The 17,994-nt window shown below is 42.7% G+C and overlaps 2 protein-coding genes across 4 annotated transcripts in view; one reads left to right on the top strand and one right to left on the bottom strand.

Moving 5' to 3' along the window:
- The first annotated feature begins 882 nt into the window (after nucleotides 1–882).
- Nucleotides 883–15,091, top strand: HABP2 (hyaluronan binding protein 2). The gene is made up of 12 exons (XM_041461140.1): nucleotides 883–925; nucleotides 5,822–5,947; nucleotides 7,049–7,156; nucleotides 7,548–7,664; nucleotides 7,990–8,109; nucleotides 8,750–8,921; nucleotides 9,349–9,437; nucleotides 9,573–9,804; nucleotides 10,688–10,833; nucleotides 11,170–11,304; nucleotides 12,812–12,957; nucleotides 13,817–15,091. The coding sequence occupies exons 1-12, from the start codon at nucleotides 883–885 to the stop codon at nucleotides 13,991–13,993; spliced, it is 1,611 nt and encodes a 536-aa protein (XP_041317074.1). The 3' UTR covers nucleotides 13,994–15,091.
- A 149-nt stretch (nucleotides 15,092–15,240) lies between these two features.
- LOC121350332 (nebulin related anchoring protein) overlaps nucleotides 15,241–17,994 on the bottom strand; it is a 46,058-nt gene continuing 43,304 nt past the window's right edge. For all 3 annotated transcript variants that reach the window (XM_041461597.1, XM_041461599.1, XM_041461598.1), the window contains 4 exons: nucleotides 17,673–17,780; nucleotides 16,701–17,012; nucleotides 16,304–16,456; nucleotides 15,241–15,656 (listed from right to left, as the gene is read on the bottom strand). In XM_041461597.1, the coding sequence (XP_041317531.1) occupies nucleotides 15,555–15,656; nucleotides 16,304–16,456; nucleotides 16,701–17,012; nucleotides 17,673–17,780 (675 nt within the window). In that variant the 3' untranslated portion in view covers nucleotides 15,241–15,554. The remainder of the gene's footprint in view (nucleotides 15,657–16,303; nucleotides 16,457–16,700; nucleotides 17,013–17,672; nucleotides 17,781–17,994) is intronic.

Genomic DNA, 17,994 nt, shown 5'->3' with positions numbered 1-17,994 from the left:
GTGTGTTAAATTGTTTGGAAATACATTTTACACTCTAAAATTATGTGAGGGATGAAGAATAGCAGCTTCAAATCTCCTTCACACCCACTTTTAGCATGTGTATCCTCACTGCAGGTGGGTAATCCTGTCCTCAGCTGGGATTTAGAGCAAGAGGGAAAGCAAACGGAAATTGTCACACTGGGGATGTGTCCTGGTGTAGAGTCAGTGCCTTTCCTTTCAGACAAACCTCACTCACACTCTTCAAAGGCTAAGAGCTGTTTTCCTTCTTATGTTCTCTTTTGTTGCTTGCCCTTGATCGTGAGCCAAACAGGAAAGGCTGGAGCCCCACATTGGAGGTGGGACACATGGCATTTCCTCCTGGAGGGTGCCAGAAATATTCCCCTACATCCAAAGATTGTTAACAGCCTTCCAGCTCAGGGGTCCAGGTCCCACTGGGTTAACCATATGTAGGTCCTGGGCCCTGCTGCACTGCCCAACATCCACTCTGTCATGCCCAGGCACCTCCCAGCCTCCAGCTTTGGCAGCCAGCTGGAGCATGGCCTCTGTCAGCATCTCAGAGAAGCTGGACAAATAGCCAGTGTGCCATCACCTCATAAGTAAAGAGACAACTCATTCAGGTCAGGTTTGCCCCAAATCAGATCAGCCCAGCACCTTAGGCTGTATGCTTGGAAAAGCCAGACCTCTCCCATGGGTTGTTGACATTTTGTTACCTTTTGCAAAGAGCTCTAAAAATCTAGGTCAGTTAGCTCCAAAGTTGGAAGGGGAAACAGCCTTATCTGGATGTCTGGTACTAGGGGCAAACTGAACTTTGCACTGTAAGCAAACCTCCATGCTGGTTTTTGTTTTATCCAAAAAAAATGACACTCTGACCTTTATTATCTCATGCAGGCTTCCCATTTTTCCTTCTGGCCCAACACGATGATAGGTAAGTGGTTTCAGTTTCTTCATTTCAACTTCTGTATGCCACAAAACTGAGAGGCTGGCAACCTGGTTCGTCAAGACCCTTCACTAGTGCCCAGTGCTGAATTATATTAACTTCATGAAGAGCCTTGCTGTGCTTAAATATGATCTGTGATCAAGTAGAAAATCTGATTTTGGACAAGTAATATGGTGAGTGCTTTCAGACCTCCACATGTGCTGTGTCAGTGCAGGAGACAATGCTGCATCACATCCCAGCCAGAAGTGTGTCTGACACACTGGAGCCAAAAACAGAGGTCCAGCAGCAGTACCAACATGCAGCTGATCACAGGGCTCTCCTGGACTGCACTTACAACTCCCAATTCTGTCCCAAAACAGGACTTTTCTGCCACTCTCTGCCTTCATGTGCTTTGGGGAGCTGTAGGTGACACAGTGGCCCATGGTCTGGAGGAGAGGTCACGGTGCTGGGCTGCAAACCTCACAGAAGGATAAGCAAAGAGCATAGCTGGGGATCAAAACTGGAGGTTAAATAAATGAAGGCTGACTTTACCTTGCAGCATGCAACTAACTGTGGAACTTATCTCTGCAAGGCTTTGTCCCAAGTGCTAGAAGATTCAGAAACAAGCCCATGCAAGTAAAAATCGTTAAAGGCTGTATCGCATTAAGATGTTGATAAGGGAAAAGCTGTGATGAATATTGTGTGAGGATGTGTAGGATGTGTGAGGATTTGTCTATCCTTTCACAGCCTACATGGTACATGTAGAAGATTATGTTTGTATTGATAAGTTTAGTATTTTTGCAGGTAAGCCCTGCTTTTTCTTTTCTTGATTTCAATGGCTGAGTTTATAATGCATATCTAATGAAATATTGCAATATTTTTTCTGATTTTCCTGAAAAAAAATATGGTGGATTTTAGTATGCACTCATTATTAATCTGCATTCCTGTTCATTCCAGTGGTATTTGGACTTTCAGGTCAAACTAGAAATCTTGTCGCCCATACAGCAGTGACCAAATCAATGTTGCTGTTCTAATAATGTGTGTAGAAAACAAATTTCCAAATAATTTTGAGCTCAGTATTTGGGTTCTGCAAATATTTGACCACAGTCATGCAATTGATTCAGGGTTTACACAACCTTGTGCAAACTGTTGATCTGCTTTTTGATGGTAGCTTATCCCTTTAACAGTTTCTTAACTCATTCCCTGCCTTATGGTGTATGGTCCTTGCATCTGTCCCCTCACTGTTCCTACAATCTCCTACTCCCCATCCCCCTTAAAGGAGTCTCCACTCCTTCAGCCATCATGAATCCCCTTCACCCTGCATCCATCCCTCTGAGGAAAAAAGTGCTGCAAAACTGCTTTTAAGTAACAGCTACAAAACTATTTGAAAGGCTTTCTGGCTTTGTTGTTAGCTGGTCTCCCTTCTTTCTGAAGCTGCAGCTACTCCCAGCCACAGCCTGCTTGGAAGGGAGGAAATACTGTGAGGTCTCATCTCTGCAGAAGTAAATGGGGAATATCTCATTATTTAAAATACAGTCAGGATTTCAGCCTCATAAAAATAACACTGCAATAATCTCAGAGCTGGGGACAAAAAGTGTTTAGGGGGGGTGGTAGGAAAACTCATCCTGCTTAAATTAGGCCAGATTTCAGTCAGTCTCCAGAGGTTCAGAGAGCTTGAATAAATGCTGGGTACTTTCTGGCCCTCTTGATGTGTGTTGGCAATAGGCTTTAACTCTGCACATCACTCATCTTGACAACTGCAGTCCAACAAAGTTACCTCGCAATTCAGGTCACCCGATGGCATCCTAATGCATCACTTTCCCACTTGGAACATTAGTCATCACTTGATCCAGGGAAGGTTTTGAAAACAGTGTGACTGTCGGCATTGGGGTATCTGTTCTCTCCGTAACAGAGAGCCCGTGTCAGCTAATGAACAAGGGGATATTGATCAGAAATCCATTGCTTGATTGACAGCTCTTGGCAATGTGAAAAACTGCAGATGAAAGCTTGCACAGTTTAAAAGATCACCCAGACCTCAAAGCTGATTTGAAGCTTTAAAAGTCAATCTCTGTCTATCAATTATGGGGGGATTTTTTGTACTACACAGAGGAAAGTTATTCTTTGAAAATTTGCATGCAGGATGTCTAATTTAATTTCATGTAATAGTCACATTTCAGTGACAAATGTCAGATCACTGCTTTTTTAAGCATGTTAAGGTTTTTCCAGCACTTACAAAGAACGAACACTCTGATTTAGTAATATGTTTAAATCAACCAGTGTATCAGACTTTGTGCTTTAATTATGTGCTCAGATAAAAAAAAGAGTTGTTTTTGCTTTACTAAACCTATGGCTTGTTATGAATAATTTAAAAATTTGGAATGGGATCACTTCTTAAATAAGAGATGTGGAAGCCAAATAGTTATTTAGTGTCAAAACAGTGATAAATAAGAAGACATCTCTTAGTTTGATATCATATGCCCCAGTGAGGGTTTTCTGGTCTTTGTTTTTCACTGCTTCATGCAGCTGGAGATGACACAGAACAGCGGGGAGATGGGAAACATCACTCATGTGACCTGTAGGAGCTATGTCTGTTTCTCAGTTTCATGAAGAGGGATAGCAATGGGGAAAGCAGGGACACTGGTCATTCCTCAGATCTGTTGCACTCTTACGTCACCTTGGCTGGCCTCCCAGCCAGTAACCTCAGCTTCCTGACTCCCGTATCCACATGGGGGACAGGGTATCCAAAAGGCTTTGCTGATGTCTTCTGAGCCCTTTCTACATGCACCCTGAACTCCATGCCTTGGCCATTAAATTTCTTGACATGATAAGTGCCAGGCCCTTGAGGGGGTTGCTCAGGGCTGCCTGCTTTACCTCAGCCCTGGCTACCTGAAGCTGCCCTCGTCAAGGCTGCTGGGTGCCAAACTCAGCAGGTGTGCTATAGCCTCTCCCAAAACCACCCCATCAGTGCACATGGGCGGTTGTGCCCCCAAACCTCTCAGAGCCACCAGAAGCACGTCTTGCAAAACCTGAGTTATGTCTTGGCCATCTTGTTTACAGAAGAGCTTAATTTAAAAATCATTCATAACATGTTAAGTAATTAAATAAGTGCTCTTAATAAATGAGTAATCTGTTGCTGAGAAATCATGCCAAACAAAAATCAAGTGACAATAGCATAATTTCTTAACACACACAGAGCAGTTGGCTTAAAAACCAGGACAGATGATTCTACTATGGCGTAGCTATTTGTGCTCATTCAGGGCACTAATTTTTCCTCTGTTGACTCAGGAGAGTCCTCTGTAAAGCACACTGGCATGTTTGCAGTCCGCCTTTAGCAGCCGTCGCTCCCCTATTCATCCTTCATAACTTTAAGCTGATATATTTTTCCATAAAAAAGTATATCCCATTCTTCAGACAGCATCTGTGGGATAAAAGCCAGCATGCCCCTTTAAGATTCTGAAAATAAACAAGGGATACAAAATCAGACTACTTCAGACAGTTCCCTCAACCTCAAGTCGTTTGCAAAATCTCCTCTCCAACAAAGTGAACTTGGAGGCTGAATTTCAGGCAAAACTTCCTTTTTGTTTTTCTTCCTTAACTACATCACATTAATTTTAATTTTTTTCAGTGTAGACAATGTCCTTATCTTTCAGCAAGATCCTTCTGTTCCTCAGCAAGGCGTACACTTCTGCAACACTTGCACATAGTAGAGACTCGGCTCCTGTGGAAATAATGAGCTGAGGAAAAGGAGTCTTGACTTGACATAGCAATAAATGAGGTGAAACTTTCCTCTATTTTTTTTTTTTTTTTAAAAAAAAAAAAAAGGAAGAAAAAAAGATGGTTCTATTTTAATATGAAATATAAAACACCCATTGTACAAACGTGGAATTTCTTTCTTTTTTTTCAGAAGCAAAGAAAGAATAAAGATAAAGGCTGCAAGTGAATGAATGAGGAGAGAAAACTAAGATAATGCAGTCGATAATCAGTTCAAGGCAGAACATTATCCATGGGGCCATCGGTCCGGCCCTAGGGGAGAGCTTTTTAAAATGTCTCTGTACGTAGCTTAGCTTTGCTCATTACCATAGCTTATCTTTGAAACACTGGAGTGGCTTCCACTGGCAAGAGCTGTACCTGTGCAAGGAGCCTCCAGTCCCCTTTAATCAAACAGGCCCTGCATGGCTGGCAGAGCCCCGCTCCCCGCCGGCTCCATGAGGGCTCCGGCTCCTGTAGGCCACGGGCTGGCACAGGCAGGAATGGGCCCCTCAGCACGCGTCTGCAGTGCCAGGCCCTCGCTGCTCGAAGGCTGCTTTGTGGTGAGAAGTCACAAAGTCGTTCAGGTGGATGGCTCTGTTCCCCCTGGTTGCTCTCAGGATGGGACTCTGTGTCCACGCACACAGCAGGGCCCCTGTGCTGGGGAGGGCCCTGCCTCATTCTGCAGCAGTGGTGGTGATGGTCAGCAAAGCAGCTGGAGAAAGAAAATCCCTTCTTCTTATAGGAACCCTAATCTCTTTTTGTGCTGCTACAGCCTCATCATCTACCCTGGCTGTGGTACCACACTCCTTATGCCCTTGCCTGGAGAGCCCTGGCCTGCATTCGCTCTGGGGCATCCTGGCTGTCACCAGAGGAACCAACTGGGCAGCCAGAGCCTCTGTGCCCTCCAGGAGCATTCTCGAGGGCAGCCCTGGGGCCAGCTGTGCTCAGGGTGGCCATGCTGAGCTAGGTGAACTCTGCCTACGCCAAGGAAGAGCTGAAGAGCATCTTTGGTCCTCAAGATGGTCACTAAACCCACTGACATCCCAAATCAGCTGAAAGGGAAAAGTCCATCTCAGAAATAACTTCTTTAACAACCTGTCTCCTTCCAGTTTTAATTCCTCTGTTCTTTCACTCTCTTCTCACCCCTCCCTGCAGATGAGGCTGATGACTATGAGGACTACTACTATACAGAAGCGAAGCAGGACACCAACCTCCAGAAGGAGCTCTCAGAGGGATTTAGCTGGATGGAGACATCTTTAGGTGACATCTTTTACATGGAAGGTACCTGCCAGGAGTGGGCAGGAAGGCAAGGAAGGGGTAAAATCCCAACCCTGTGCTTGAAGCATGAGTGTGGCAGGCCTGGCTGCCAGCCTGCTCTCGAAATGCCTGCATCAAAGGGATGAGTTAGGAGAATCGTTTGCAGTGTTCTTCTTTGTATTTCTCTTGTAAGATTCCTGTGTTTTATCTCCAGGTTTCACAGGATGGATTCTGATCATGCAGAACATTTCTGATTGCTACTACAAAAAAAAAAAGCACAGGCTTATTTGTCTATAGACACTGTAAGATGTAATTGCTGTTTTCATGGGATATATGTTCTGTATTTATGCTAGCAATGAAATGTAGAGCAGCTTTATTTTTTTGGGGTTTTTTTTTCTTCTTTTATCAGTTGCAGGGGTTTTATTTCCTTTTCATTTTTTGTTTTGCCAAACTTCAGGAGAACAGGAAAGGATCCTAGAGATTGCTTAGGGGACTCATAAGGAGAGGCAGGGAAGTTGCCTGTAACACTCTCCAAGTTATCCCCTGGTGCAAAGCAGCAGAGCTGACTTTGGGCTGTCTCCAATACCAATTGCTCCTGGCAGCCTGGACTGCAGTGGAGATGTTGAGCACAGTGTAAGGAGCAGCACACAAGTGACTTTCAGCAGGTGCCAGCTCCCTTTAGGCAAGAGCCACCCAGAGGTATGGTAGAGTCTAATGGTGGTGGATGGCTTCTCCGGCAGAGATTTAATCCTATATTCCAAACAGGACATTGCCAAATCCACATCACTCCAGACTCAGGGCATGAAGGGAGACAGCCAGAGGCAATGCCGCAGAGACAAATCTATCTCTGATCAAAGGAAGGGACTTGCCCCATTACAACTCTGTAATAGGGCAGGGGGAGTAGAGGATGTCCAGACCCAAAGCTATGAGCCACTGCATCTTGGAATAAACTCTGCAGCAACTCATACCACTCCTGTGGGTGCTGAGCTGATGTAAAATCATAGCACTTGTTATGCAGGATGCTGTGCCCAGGAAGACAGACTCCTGCAACCACAAAAAATGCAAGAAGAAAAAGCAGGTGATGAAGGTTGAGATGCTGAAAGATCTCCATCCTTTCCTCTGCAGACTCATGTTCCTCCAACCCCTGCAAGAATGGTGGTACATGTGAAGCCAAAGGAAGTGACTTCAGCTGTCACTGCCCTGAGCCATACGGTGGGACTACATGTGAAAAAGGTAATGGCTCTTTTGCTAACCTACACTCCTTATTTTGGCAGGTAATACTATTGTTGCAACTTTATAAACCTGCTGTCCATAGTTCTTAGGACCTCATCCAGGCCAAAGTCTGTCTAAAGAGCATCCAATGAAATAAACTTCAGGAGTGCAGAGAGTGCTCCTCTATGCCACTGCAAGGTGGGCAGTGGGAGCTGCTCATTGGTACCACAGATTTTATTCCATAGATGCTGAGAATAAGAAGCGAGACTCCAAGTCCACATCTGCCAAATGAAAGCTTCCTTGGAGCTTTTTCCCCTTGACAAGGGAAGGCATCTTCCCATGATCCCTGCAAGGGCACAGCTCTTGTGCACACACAAATGCTGATGATGTACTTTATGTGTGTTTTCTACAGTGGAGAACATGTGTCTGGAGAAGAACTGCCACTTTGGCGACTGCCTGATTATATTAACCCCACCCTATTTTAAGTGCAGCTGCAAGCCTCCCTACAAGAGACCCTCCTGCCAGCTCGGTGAGCACTCAGCTGGGCACAAGTTGTGGTGGGGACAGCACCATGGCCAGTCTGCAATGGGAAATCACCCACTGCAGAGGGTGATCCTGCCCTAGTAATGCTTCAGCTCCCATCCATGGGCCTGGTCAGTGATGAGTTATGCTTGATTTGCAGGGTGGTGGTTCAGCCGCTGGTAAAACCCCCAGAGATATATGTTTTATAAGATTTCATGAGAACTCAAAGCCAACAGGCTGAGTGGGAGCTCTCCCATTTCCACTGGGCATGTGAGTGGCTGTGTAGTGTTCAGCACATTGACAAGGCTGTTCTGTGTTTTCCACCTTGACAGCATCCAAACAGTGCAGCCCAAACCCTTGCAAAAATGGAGGCACCTGCATACGGAACAGATACAGATCAAAATTCACCTGCAGGTGCCCTGAACATTTCAGAGGGAGATTCTGCGAGATTGGTATGTCACAGCCCCTCAGGGGGAGGGGTGAACCTCTAGAGAGGCAGGGGCTGGCTTCCCCCTGCAGCCAGACTGTCTGATGCTATTCCTGTAGCATCCTCTGGTGACTTCCTGTCACTGCTCCAAGAGCCTGACTACACCAGGGCACTGGGGACCTTGGAGAGAGGGTCAGAGGAAGAGACTGACTTCTGCAGCTACTGCTGGCAAAGGGGCTTGAAACAGCTCCCATCTTGGTGTTTTCTAAGTGTGCTTTGGCAAGGTCCCACTGGTACATAGTAAGTGAGGTCCAAAGGTCCTCAGAGGTTACACATCACAAAAGGAAGAAATGTCAGGATTTCCTTAACCATTCAAAATCTGATGTAGTGAAGATCCCTGCCCCATTGCCTTGTGACTCCCCAAGCTGAGGGGACTGCTTCTGATGGGTGATATTTGAAGTCAGTCAAGGTAGAAGATGGACAGATGTTGGGACATTATTCTAATTTCTGGCCTGTGTACAACAAGGAACATAATCTTCTTGGCCCAGTAGGTACTTCTGATCCTCCATAAAATGAATGTAGGACAGTGAAGGGAAGGAAAAGGAACCACTTTGAGCAAAGAGCAACACAAAAGTTATTTTCATAAGAGCATTGTCTTTCAATAGGACCATATGATTGTTATGAAGATGACTCCTCTACTTATAGAGGTAGAGTGAATCAAGCAGAAAATGGCAGGACCTGCCTGCACTGGAATTCCCACCATCTCTTGGACCATCCTTTTAATGCCTTTATGGAGGATGCTGACTCATATGGCATTGGTGAACACAACTTCTGCAGGTAATGTTTTGAAGAAGCGGCTGTAGATGTCTGTATCAAGGATATCCTTGCGGACAAACTGCTCATGAATTTGAGAAACTGATGGTGTTAAGATCTCACATCTTTTTAGACACTGCCTGCCCATAAAACACCAGAATGTTAGAGATACCTTCTCTAACCATGCTGATATGAGGCTTCCAGAAGCTGCTGTCTTTGTTTTGAACCAGTCCCACATTTTTCTTATGGCTAAGATAGGTAAGGGAATAGTAATATGGCAGTATTGTATGGCTCGCTCAGGCATCTTCTTTGTCAATCTTATGAAATATTATCTTTGTTCATCTCCCATATGGGATCATGAAGCTTCTCCCTAAGAATCCTCAGCTCCTTCATCAGTTTCATGGAGATTTCCTCATTCCCACTGGCTGATTCTCTCAACTGTTCCCTTCAGGAATCCTGATGAGGATGAAAAACCCTGGTGCTACGTCAGGAAAAATAATGAAGTGGATTGGGAATACTGTAATGTTTCACCCTGCTCAGGTAAAGAATTAGAAGCAAGTGATTTGGCAGCATGGTGGTCTGGGTGGCCTAGAGCAGCAGGTGACTCCCTGCTACTTAACTCTTCCAGTCTGATATTATCTCTGAATTATACATCTGCTGTCTCTTCCAATGCAGCTGAAGAGACCCCAACAGAACCCCCTACAGACCCCCCTGAAATATTCCAAACATGTGGACAACCAGAAGTTCGTAGGACACTCAAGAAGATCTATGGTGGATCCAAGGCCACACCTGGAAAACATCCTTGGATGGCATCTCTGCAGAGACCCACTCCAGATGGGAATAAACATTTCTGTGGTGGAGTGCTAATTAAATCATGCTGGGTTCTTACTGCTGCACACTGCCTTGAGTAGGTGCATGTCCTATCATTAGGGTAGATAAATGTACAAAAATCAGGATGGTTAGTAAAGGCAGCTTGGTATCCAAATTAGTTGCAATCAGAATGAGTGCTGGGAGTCAAATTGAAAGGAAAACATATATGTGGACAGAAAAAAAAATGAATACATACATAAAAATGTTTATATACTTGAAAATGGTGCTTACTGAAATAACAAATTTAGGCCCCACTCAAACAAAATGAGCTAAAGAAGTTGCATAAGAGGAAAAAAAGGAGGAAAGCAAGGAGGAAGTTATTGCAATGTGCAGAAGAACTCTATGCAAACCTCAGGGGACATTGGGATGCCATGAGCAACATCACCTATTACATCAGAATTAAGTTCTTCAAAACAGTCAAAATATGCACTTAGCTTTATTTTTTTTCTGTGTCAGCTAGGTTAGAATATTACATTTCCTCGAACATTAGTATTGAATCATTTGGAAACCACCACCCTTTTACCACCAAACAGGTAAATTACATGCTGAAAATAATTTCAACACATATAATTTTAAATATGCTCAGACAATAGCAAGCAACTCTACTGCCATGGCTGCATGAACTGCCCCTTGTCATCACTGCCACAGTAATAGACTGTGTGCACACTGCTACTCTGCTCCAAAACGCAAAGGAAGTCATGTACTTGCAGATTTAAATCACTTTATTTAATGATTGCAACAAGAGAACATGCATTATCCACTGCTTTCCTATCTAAGCCTTCCTATAATGATTTTACAAAATCTTGTGGCTGAGCTTTACAACTGGAAGAAATATCTTGACTTCATGTTACTAAAAGTGCAGGTTTACACCACCACTGATAAAAAATGTTTGTATATAAATGACTTTTTTTTTCCCCCAGAAATGTAAAAACAAAGATCCAAGTAGCCCTTGGCAAGCAAAACCTCAAGGAGAAAGAGGATCATGAGCAAATATTTGATGCAGTGCAAATAATTTTACATGGCAAATACAGAGAGGAGGAAGGTCATGCTCTATACAATGATATCGGTAAATCCTTTACTTGATACTCACCTGGCTCACCTCCAACTTTTGTTGTTTGTAGTGCCTCTCTCCCACTAAAATCAATGTAAAATTCTCATTGATACTATGCTCTGGAAATAATCAGGCCAAATTATGATTTAGACCCGTTTGAATCTTGGGATGTAAATTGTGATGGGCAGGCAGAGGTCACTGCTCAGGAGGAGCCAAACAAGGGGAACAGGTCCAGCATAGGGGGGCAAATGGGATGTTGGGTTTATGCAGCTTGGCAGGGTAACAACTGCTAAATAGTTAGGGATCAAAATTAGATCTAAATATTTTTGTTATTGTTTATCTCCTCTCCAGCACTACTTAAACTGCAGCCTGTTGACGGTTACTGTGCAGTGGAAACAAAGCATGTGAAAATAGCATGTCTCCCAGACTTCTTCCTTCCTGCTGGGACTTCCTGCTTCATTTCTGGATGGGGCGACACAGAGACAGGTACCTGTGGGCTAACTGGATTTTGGTGGGTACTCTAGTGGCAAGGTTTGCAGCTACTTTCCGTAGCAACTGCCAGACCCAAATAAGGACCTAGACACTGGTGAAACCAAGACATGGAATTCAAAAATAAAGTTAGCTAAACCATGCCATGCAAATTACTCATTAGCAGAAAATTCTAGCTGCTAAATCAACCAAACCTGTCAGAGTTCTGATAAGATGCCTGATGCATTTATTAACCTGCCATCCGACTCTCCATGTCATGGTTTCATCTGAAGCCAGCTGCAGAAGCAAGGAAGTATCAAGAGGCTGTGGTATAGCTTATGTGTTTCAAAACAGCACCAAGAAAGACAGAAATTTTCACATGGTTTTCCAGCCCATTGGGTCAGATAAAGCTTTTTGGAAGCAGCATCTGGACCTTCAGATGTACTGAAAAATAAAAAAAAATCCCAAGCTTTTCAAGTTCAGCCAGCTCTATCCAAAAACCTTTCTTGCCCATGGTAAATCCTAAGGGGAGAAATTATTATGCTTAAAAAAAGATAATGGCAATTTTCTGAAAAATGCATTTTCTCATGTTCTGATTGATGTGGTGCTGTGAAGCAGCAGAAGGAAAACCTGTCGCTGAGGCTGCAGTAGGTGGTCCTAGTGCTTAGTGACTGATACAGCCAGATACAATCCATGGGACTGAATTCTCCCTTCATATAACTCCCACTGAAGTCCCACAAGAGACAAGTGTGTTCGTTTGATCAGAATGCACCAACAGAATTTAATGGACATTTTTTTTAAAGTTCCAAATAAAGTCTCTCTTTAAAAGGGTAAGGGGGATTTTATGGGTTTTTTCCCCCCAACAAAGAATATCAAGTACCCTGTACGTGTTCAAAATAATGGCTCCTTCTTTGAGCAGAGCTATTATTAGCATTTCAGGAAATCACTGCAGAAATTGAATATTTCCTGAAACTCAAGCAGAACCAAACTTATAAACCACCTTTAATTATCTACAGATGTAGTACTTTGAAACTAAGGCTATTGCCTTTAGATGTCAAGTTATGTCTTTAGATTCACTGTAATTAATCATTGCCCTTAAATATTGTATGATTTTTCAGTTTTCATCTGTTTCATTAGCTTGCATGTTAAAGCATCTAATAGTACCAGTCTGAGAAGTGCTGAGCAGCTCAAAGTCCCATGGGGACCTCTGGGAGCTGCAGAAAACCAGCACCTTGGAAAAGCAGGATTACACAGAGAGAGCTGATTAGACCCAAATTCTGAATACCTGACTTAACTTTTGTTTAGACAACAACTCTGTCCTGAGTGAAACTTCAGGCTCCAGCTCACTGGAAACTTATCATTTCATCCAGATAGTTCTTTCCTTCCCAGGCTAGCACATGCATCATCCCCCCTTCTCTTCCCCCATCCCATTTGTTTGCCAAGCAAGCTTGTATTTTGAATAGAAGACAAATTATGACAGGAATGGGAAGAAAGTGATTCCGTTTTTTTGGTGCACATCCCATAGGTGACACATCCCATCAGCTGTTAGATGCCAATGTCAAGCTGATTTCACAGAGGAAATGCAATGAACCCAAAATACATAATGACAAACTGGATGATAGCATGTTTTGTGCAGGAAATCTTCGGAAACCTGGAATCGATTCTTGTCAGGTCTGTTGTTTTTTCTGTATTTGAACACTAATTTTTTGTGTAAAGAGTCAGGCTGTGCAGAACTTTGGCAATGTGCTGCATATGTACCTGTTGTCACATCAGTGTATTTCAACAGTACACTTTGAGCTGTACATCTTTAGAGCTTATATTGCCACTGTCACCTACAGGCAGATCTTGGAATCAAGAGACTTCTGAGGCAGTTTGCCATAATAACCTGAAAACCTGCTCTTTTTTTCCCCTCAGTTTTGTTATGGCCTCTACCTTGACTGCCAATTCTAATCTGATTTTCACTATCAGAGCTATGACTTGCAAGGAGTCAGTATTGATGTTTCTTTTCATTACAGCTAACACAAACATGAAACAAGCTCATACTTATACCATTGAAAGGTAGGAAACAGTTTGTACAACACTTCCTAAGGTGCAAATTACCACTGTAAATCATATTTTGCAATAGAAATCAGAAATAAAACAAAAAAATGCAAGTAAGCAACTCAGAATAAGGCTGTTTTGAGGAGTGTGAGACAGCTTAAGTTTTCATTAATGCCAGGGATCACATCTTTATCTTTCTGAGTTCAGGCTCTGAATTCCTGGTACTTTCACGCCTGGGAAATTTCATGTGACCTTGTCAGATTTATGTCACAGACTGGAAAAAAATGAAAACATGCATCCAAAAAGTCTGGTATCACTTGACCTGGCCACAGAACTGCAAGTCCACTTAGGGGCTAAGCAGCATCTGATGGTACATCTGTTAGGAAAAAAACATAATTACAGCTTCAAAGTCTTGTGATGAGAAAGAAGCATTCTGATTCTGGTTACTATTTTACTTCATGCTTTGAACATGTGTGTTTTCCTTCCTCAGGGAGACTCTGGAGGCCCACTGACTTGTGTAGAAAATGGCTCCTACTACGTATACGGCCTTGTGAGCTGGGGTGAGGGATGTGGGTTGAAAAACAAGCCAGGAGTTTATACCCAGGTGACAAAATTCGCCAGTTGGATTAATGATGTAATTCAGTCTTCATCAAGGTCGCATCAGTAGGGGAGAGCTTTGGAATGACAAAAGGTAAGATTGAGAGTTTTACTGGTTTTATTCTTTCCCTAAATGCCTCATCTTTGATGAAAAATATTGCTGATATTTTCTCATGGCCTACATGGGACATCCTTCATCACCATCTTGAAAATAACCTTAAGAGTGTTAGCTAGAATGTCAGTAACAGTTTTTCTGTTGTGGGCTTTGAAATAAGCCCACATTTTTTAGCTAAACAGATCAGAAAGTAAAGCTACTCTATTTTTTCCCCAAACAAATCAAAGGCCCTGATATCATGTTTCTAGATCTGCTTTTCAAGCCATGAAATTTCTCCCATCTCAGCTGCTGCCAGACATTTGCTCTTCCCCTCATGCTCCTGTCTAAGGTGTGTTTTTTCTGCACTCATTGGACCCTGACACCTCAAAGCTATTGGTGTGTGCTCCATTACCATTTTTCACACACATAAGAATCACCATGTAGCAGAGTTTGCCAGATTGCAGCCATTAGAACTTCCTGAGGAGAGAGGATCAGACAGGACAAATATTTTTAAAAGCACTTTTGTAGGTAAATAACTACAAATTTCATTAGTGATGCATTTCAGATTGAAAAACCAAACAAACTTTCAGTACTAGAATTATCCACTTTATTCCTGGCGAGAGAATAATTACATGTCATGCTCCAGATCTACAATGGTTTATATGTACTTAACCAGTGAGAGCTAGTAGTACTAAATGCTATTAAAAAAATCTGTCTAAAGCCATTGGATAATTTGAGAGTTCTCATAAGATGTACCGGTCAAATTGTATAACTTTTGCCCAATGATTCTGCACAGAAATTTGAAAAACAAGGGATTGGTATTAAATCAGGATATAAAGAATAGATTTGTTTGTGAAGAGTCAATTTCTTAAAATAGTAATGTCACTCTCACTTTAATTCCAGGGTTTACAACCTTCTCTAAGCAGCTACCTAATCTGTCAATAGCTACCCCTACTGCAAAGAGTAATTCTGATTTTTTACTTTGGAAGGTTTGAAAAAAACTGAAGAACTGATTGAGACCTGAATACATCCTGATAGTCTAGAACAGATTCCCTGATGTCTGCTAGAAGACCTGCCTTTGGCAAGTCAGTGATAACTTTTCTCCCACGGGCCTTTGACTCGTTCATCTCTTAAACCACCTGAATTGTGCTTTTGTACTCTCTTAGGTCAATGGTGCCAATATTTCAGGGACATAAAAACCTCCAAAAATTACAAACATGGAATAAGAGTCACCTGATTTATTAATTATAAATTATTTCATATTCTACCATCCATGGTACAAAGCTGAGCCTGCCAGTCATCTAGTACTAATTTCATTTACAGCTTTAAATAAATAGCAGAATCTGTAATACATTCAGTGATAAATCACAAGGTATCCACACAAAAATAAAATGATCAGTTATAAATTGCAATGTTTTGATTGCCTTTTAAAACAAAAATTCTTAAAAGCCATCTACTGTGTTTCCCAAAAAACTGGAAAAGCTACAGGATTTGCAGCACAAGATGAAAATCTATTAATGTTATGTCATGTTTCTGTTTACTTCTGATAAAGCTGCATATGCCTTCTTTTGACTTGCAGAATTTCTGAAGCATCAGGATTGACTCCGACTTGCTGAGATCCTTCTGTCTCCAACTGGTCCTGTAAAATCACACAACAAAAAAATATGAAACCAGCCAGTGGATAGGGGAGGGTTTTAACTATTATTTTCTGCTCTCTTGTGCTGGGACACTGCAGGCTGGGAGTCATCCCTATGACAGAAGGAAAGCCTGGAAGATCCCTGCTTGTGATATCTTTAACCTTGAGCTGGACAGAGGCAGAGGAGGCTGGAGCATGGCCCCTCTGCACAAAGCCTCCCACAGCACATATTATCTGTCAGGAGCCTACGCTCAGCCTGCCAATACGGCTACATGGGGAGATTACATGGCAACATGGAATTACATGGCAGCTCATGGTTCCTGATGAAATTAGGAAAAGAGAATGGGAGTTGCATGGGGAGTCCCTTCTACCTCTTCTTCTGCTTTCCTCAGAGGTACTAGGACACTTGGAGATCTGACATAATCCACATGTTGGGGAAAACACATTCCTGACATGACACTGCTGAATTCCCTTCAATGGTTCCTTCAAATTAAGATGTACACTAAGGCACAAAGCTTCTTCACATATCCTGTTCAGACAATAGGGAGAACTGTAGACTCCAGGGAGCATTCAGAACTGTTAGACAGGATGTGTGCAGGTAAGGAGCAGAACTGCTGGGATTTGTGAGAAGGATGGTTTGCTTTACTTACAGCTCCAGGTCTGTACTGAGTAGAAGACTGCAGCAATCCCATTTCCCGAAGGTATGCCAGCTCAGCAGCTCTTCTTGCCATTTCAACTTTGTGAGAGCCTGGGGGAGTCCAGCCAATGCCTCTGAGCCAGTTCAAGTCAGACTTGTATTTTATCTGAGAGAATGAAACATGCACAAGGATGTATTATTTTGCTGAGCTCTAACCAAATCACATGCCCTGGGTATTCAACAGAGAGCATATAAAGGAGCAGCAGAGTCAACAATAAACAAATTATTCATTTTTAACAAGCAGACTGTGGTTCTTTTAAGGTGATTTTGTTGGCAGGTAAGGTTTGCAAAGGACATTGCACAGACAGCCCCCAGCCCAGGGAAGGACCATGTCACTCAGCCACACTTACATCACTCTGCAGCTTGTAGGCCTGCTTTGCATGTTTCACATTTAGCTGCTCAGGGTCACAAGTGTATTGGTGCAAGGGCTGCCTGTAGTTAAGATTGCTTGCAAGCTGCTGGCTTCTCTTGGCATGGAGGAATCCTGGCTGGTTGAGCTGACTCTGGAACTGTGCCATGTTGAGAGCATAATCACTCCTGTACTGGAGGTCGCTCTGGAGTTTCCCCACTCTGAGGACATGTCTGATTTTGGGATCATCATTTGCACTGAGGAATCCAATCTGCTGGCCTCTGTCTCTCAGGAAGGCTTCTCTGTATTTGTACTGCAGGAAGTACAGAGAAAAAATCTCATTTTCACATTCAAATTACCTTCAAATTCTGTTATGAAATAACTTATCCTCCCCTGGCTATCAATCATGTTTCCTGTAGTGCACAAAGACCAAGGGTTTGTTTGATATCAAACCACATCTCCTAATCTAACAAGACACTTTAGAAGAATTACTTTTGTGCTCATTTTTAAAGAAGTGGAAAGACTTAGGGGGCCCAAAATGCTCATCTCTCAAAAGTAATCAGAGATCCTCCTACTGTTGCACTCTTGGGTACACACAATACAGAGCTCAACCAATGAAGCTCCTCCATCTTTAGCTTTCTTGCCAGCTGTGGTCTTCTGTGTTCAAAGACAACCCACTTTATTCTAGACTATGTTTTAACTATTCATAGCCTAGGATCTATATTATTTCATTAAATCATATATGTCTTCTTCCCAAGAAAAACTCTTGGCACATAAGAACAGCTTGGTATTGGACATTATTAATGGTAGAGTTTAGTTGGTAATTTTTGCACTTAACCAGCACTTTGTTTCATTGGATCACCAATTTTCCATACCAGAACAATGTTCACTCATGTCAGACTTCATCCATTTTTACAGGATGGGGTAGCTTGGGAAGAGGGCTGGGAAGTGTTTGAAACAGAACAATTCTTACATCACTAGCAATCTCTCTTGAAGCCTTTGCTGTCTGGAACGGGATGGCATCAATCCTAAAATCATAGCCAGATGCCCTTGTCTGTTCCCAAGATGTTTTATACAATTTCTGTGTTGAAAAGAAAAGAACAAAAAAGTCATTTCCCCCTGCAGTTTCTTAAATGCAGTCCCATAACTGCAATAATAAATGTTTTATCCTACTGGGCTTATTTGTATCAAGAGTCATCAGTACTATCTCCAAGGTTTTGATCCAGTTCTATAGCACTTCAACTTCTTTTCTATTCACTATAATGATAAAATGCCTCATCTGAAAAGTGCCACCA

This window comes from Pyrgilauda ruficollis, unplaced genomic scaffold (assembly GCF_017590135.1).
Source record: "Pyrgilauda ruficollis isolate IOZ18807 unplaced genomic scaffold, ASM1759013v1 scaffold15, whole genome shotgun sequence".
Classification (NCBI taxonomy): Eukaryota; Metazoa; Chordata; class Aves; order Passeriformes; family Passeridae; genus Pyrgilauda; species Pyrgilauda ruficollis.
This window is presented reverse-complemented; position numbering and strand designations above follow the sequence as displayed.

Excerpts from the sequence above, each read along its gene's own strand:
- HABP2 (XM_041461140.1), top strand. The coding sequence starts at position 883 with ATGCAGGCTTCCCATTTTTCCTTCTGGCCCAACACGATGATAG. Across the intron at positions 926-5,821 it reads CTGGCCCAACACGATGATAG|ATGAGGCTGATGACTATGAG; the intron begins GTAAGTGGTTTC and ends CCCTCCCTGCAG. Across the intron at positions 7,665-7,989 it reads GAGACCCTCCTGCCAGCTCG|CATCCAAACAGTGCAGCCCA; the intron begins GTGAGCACTCAG and ends CCACCTTGACAG.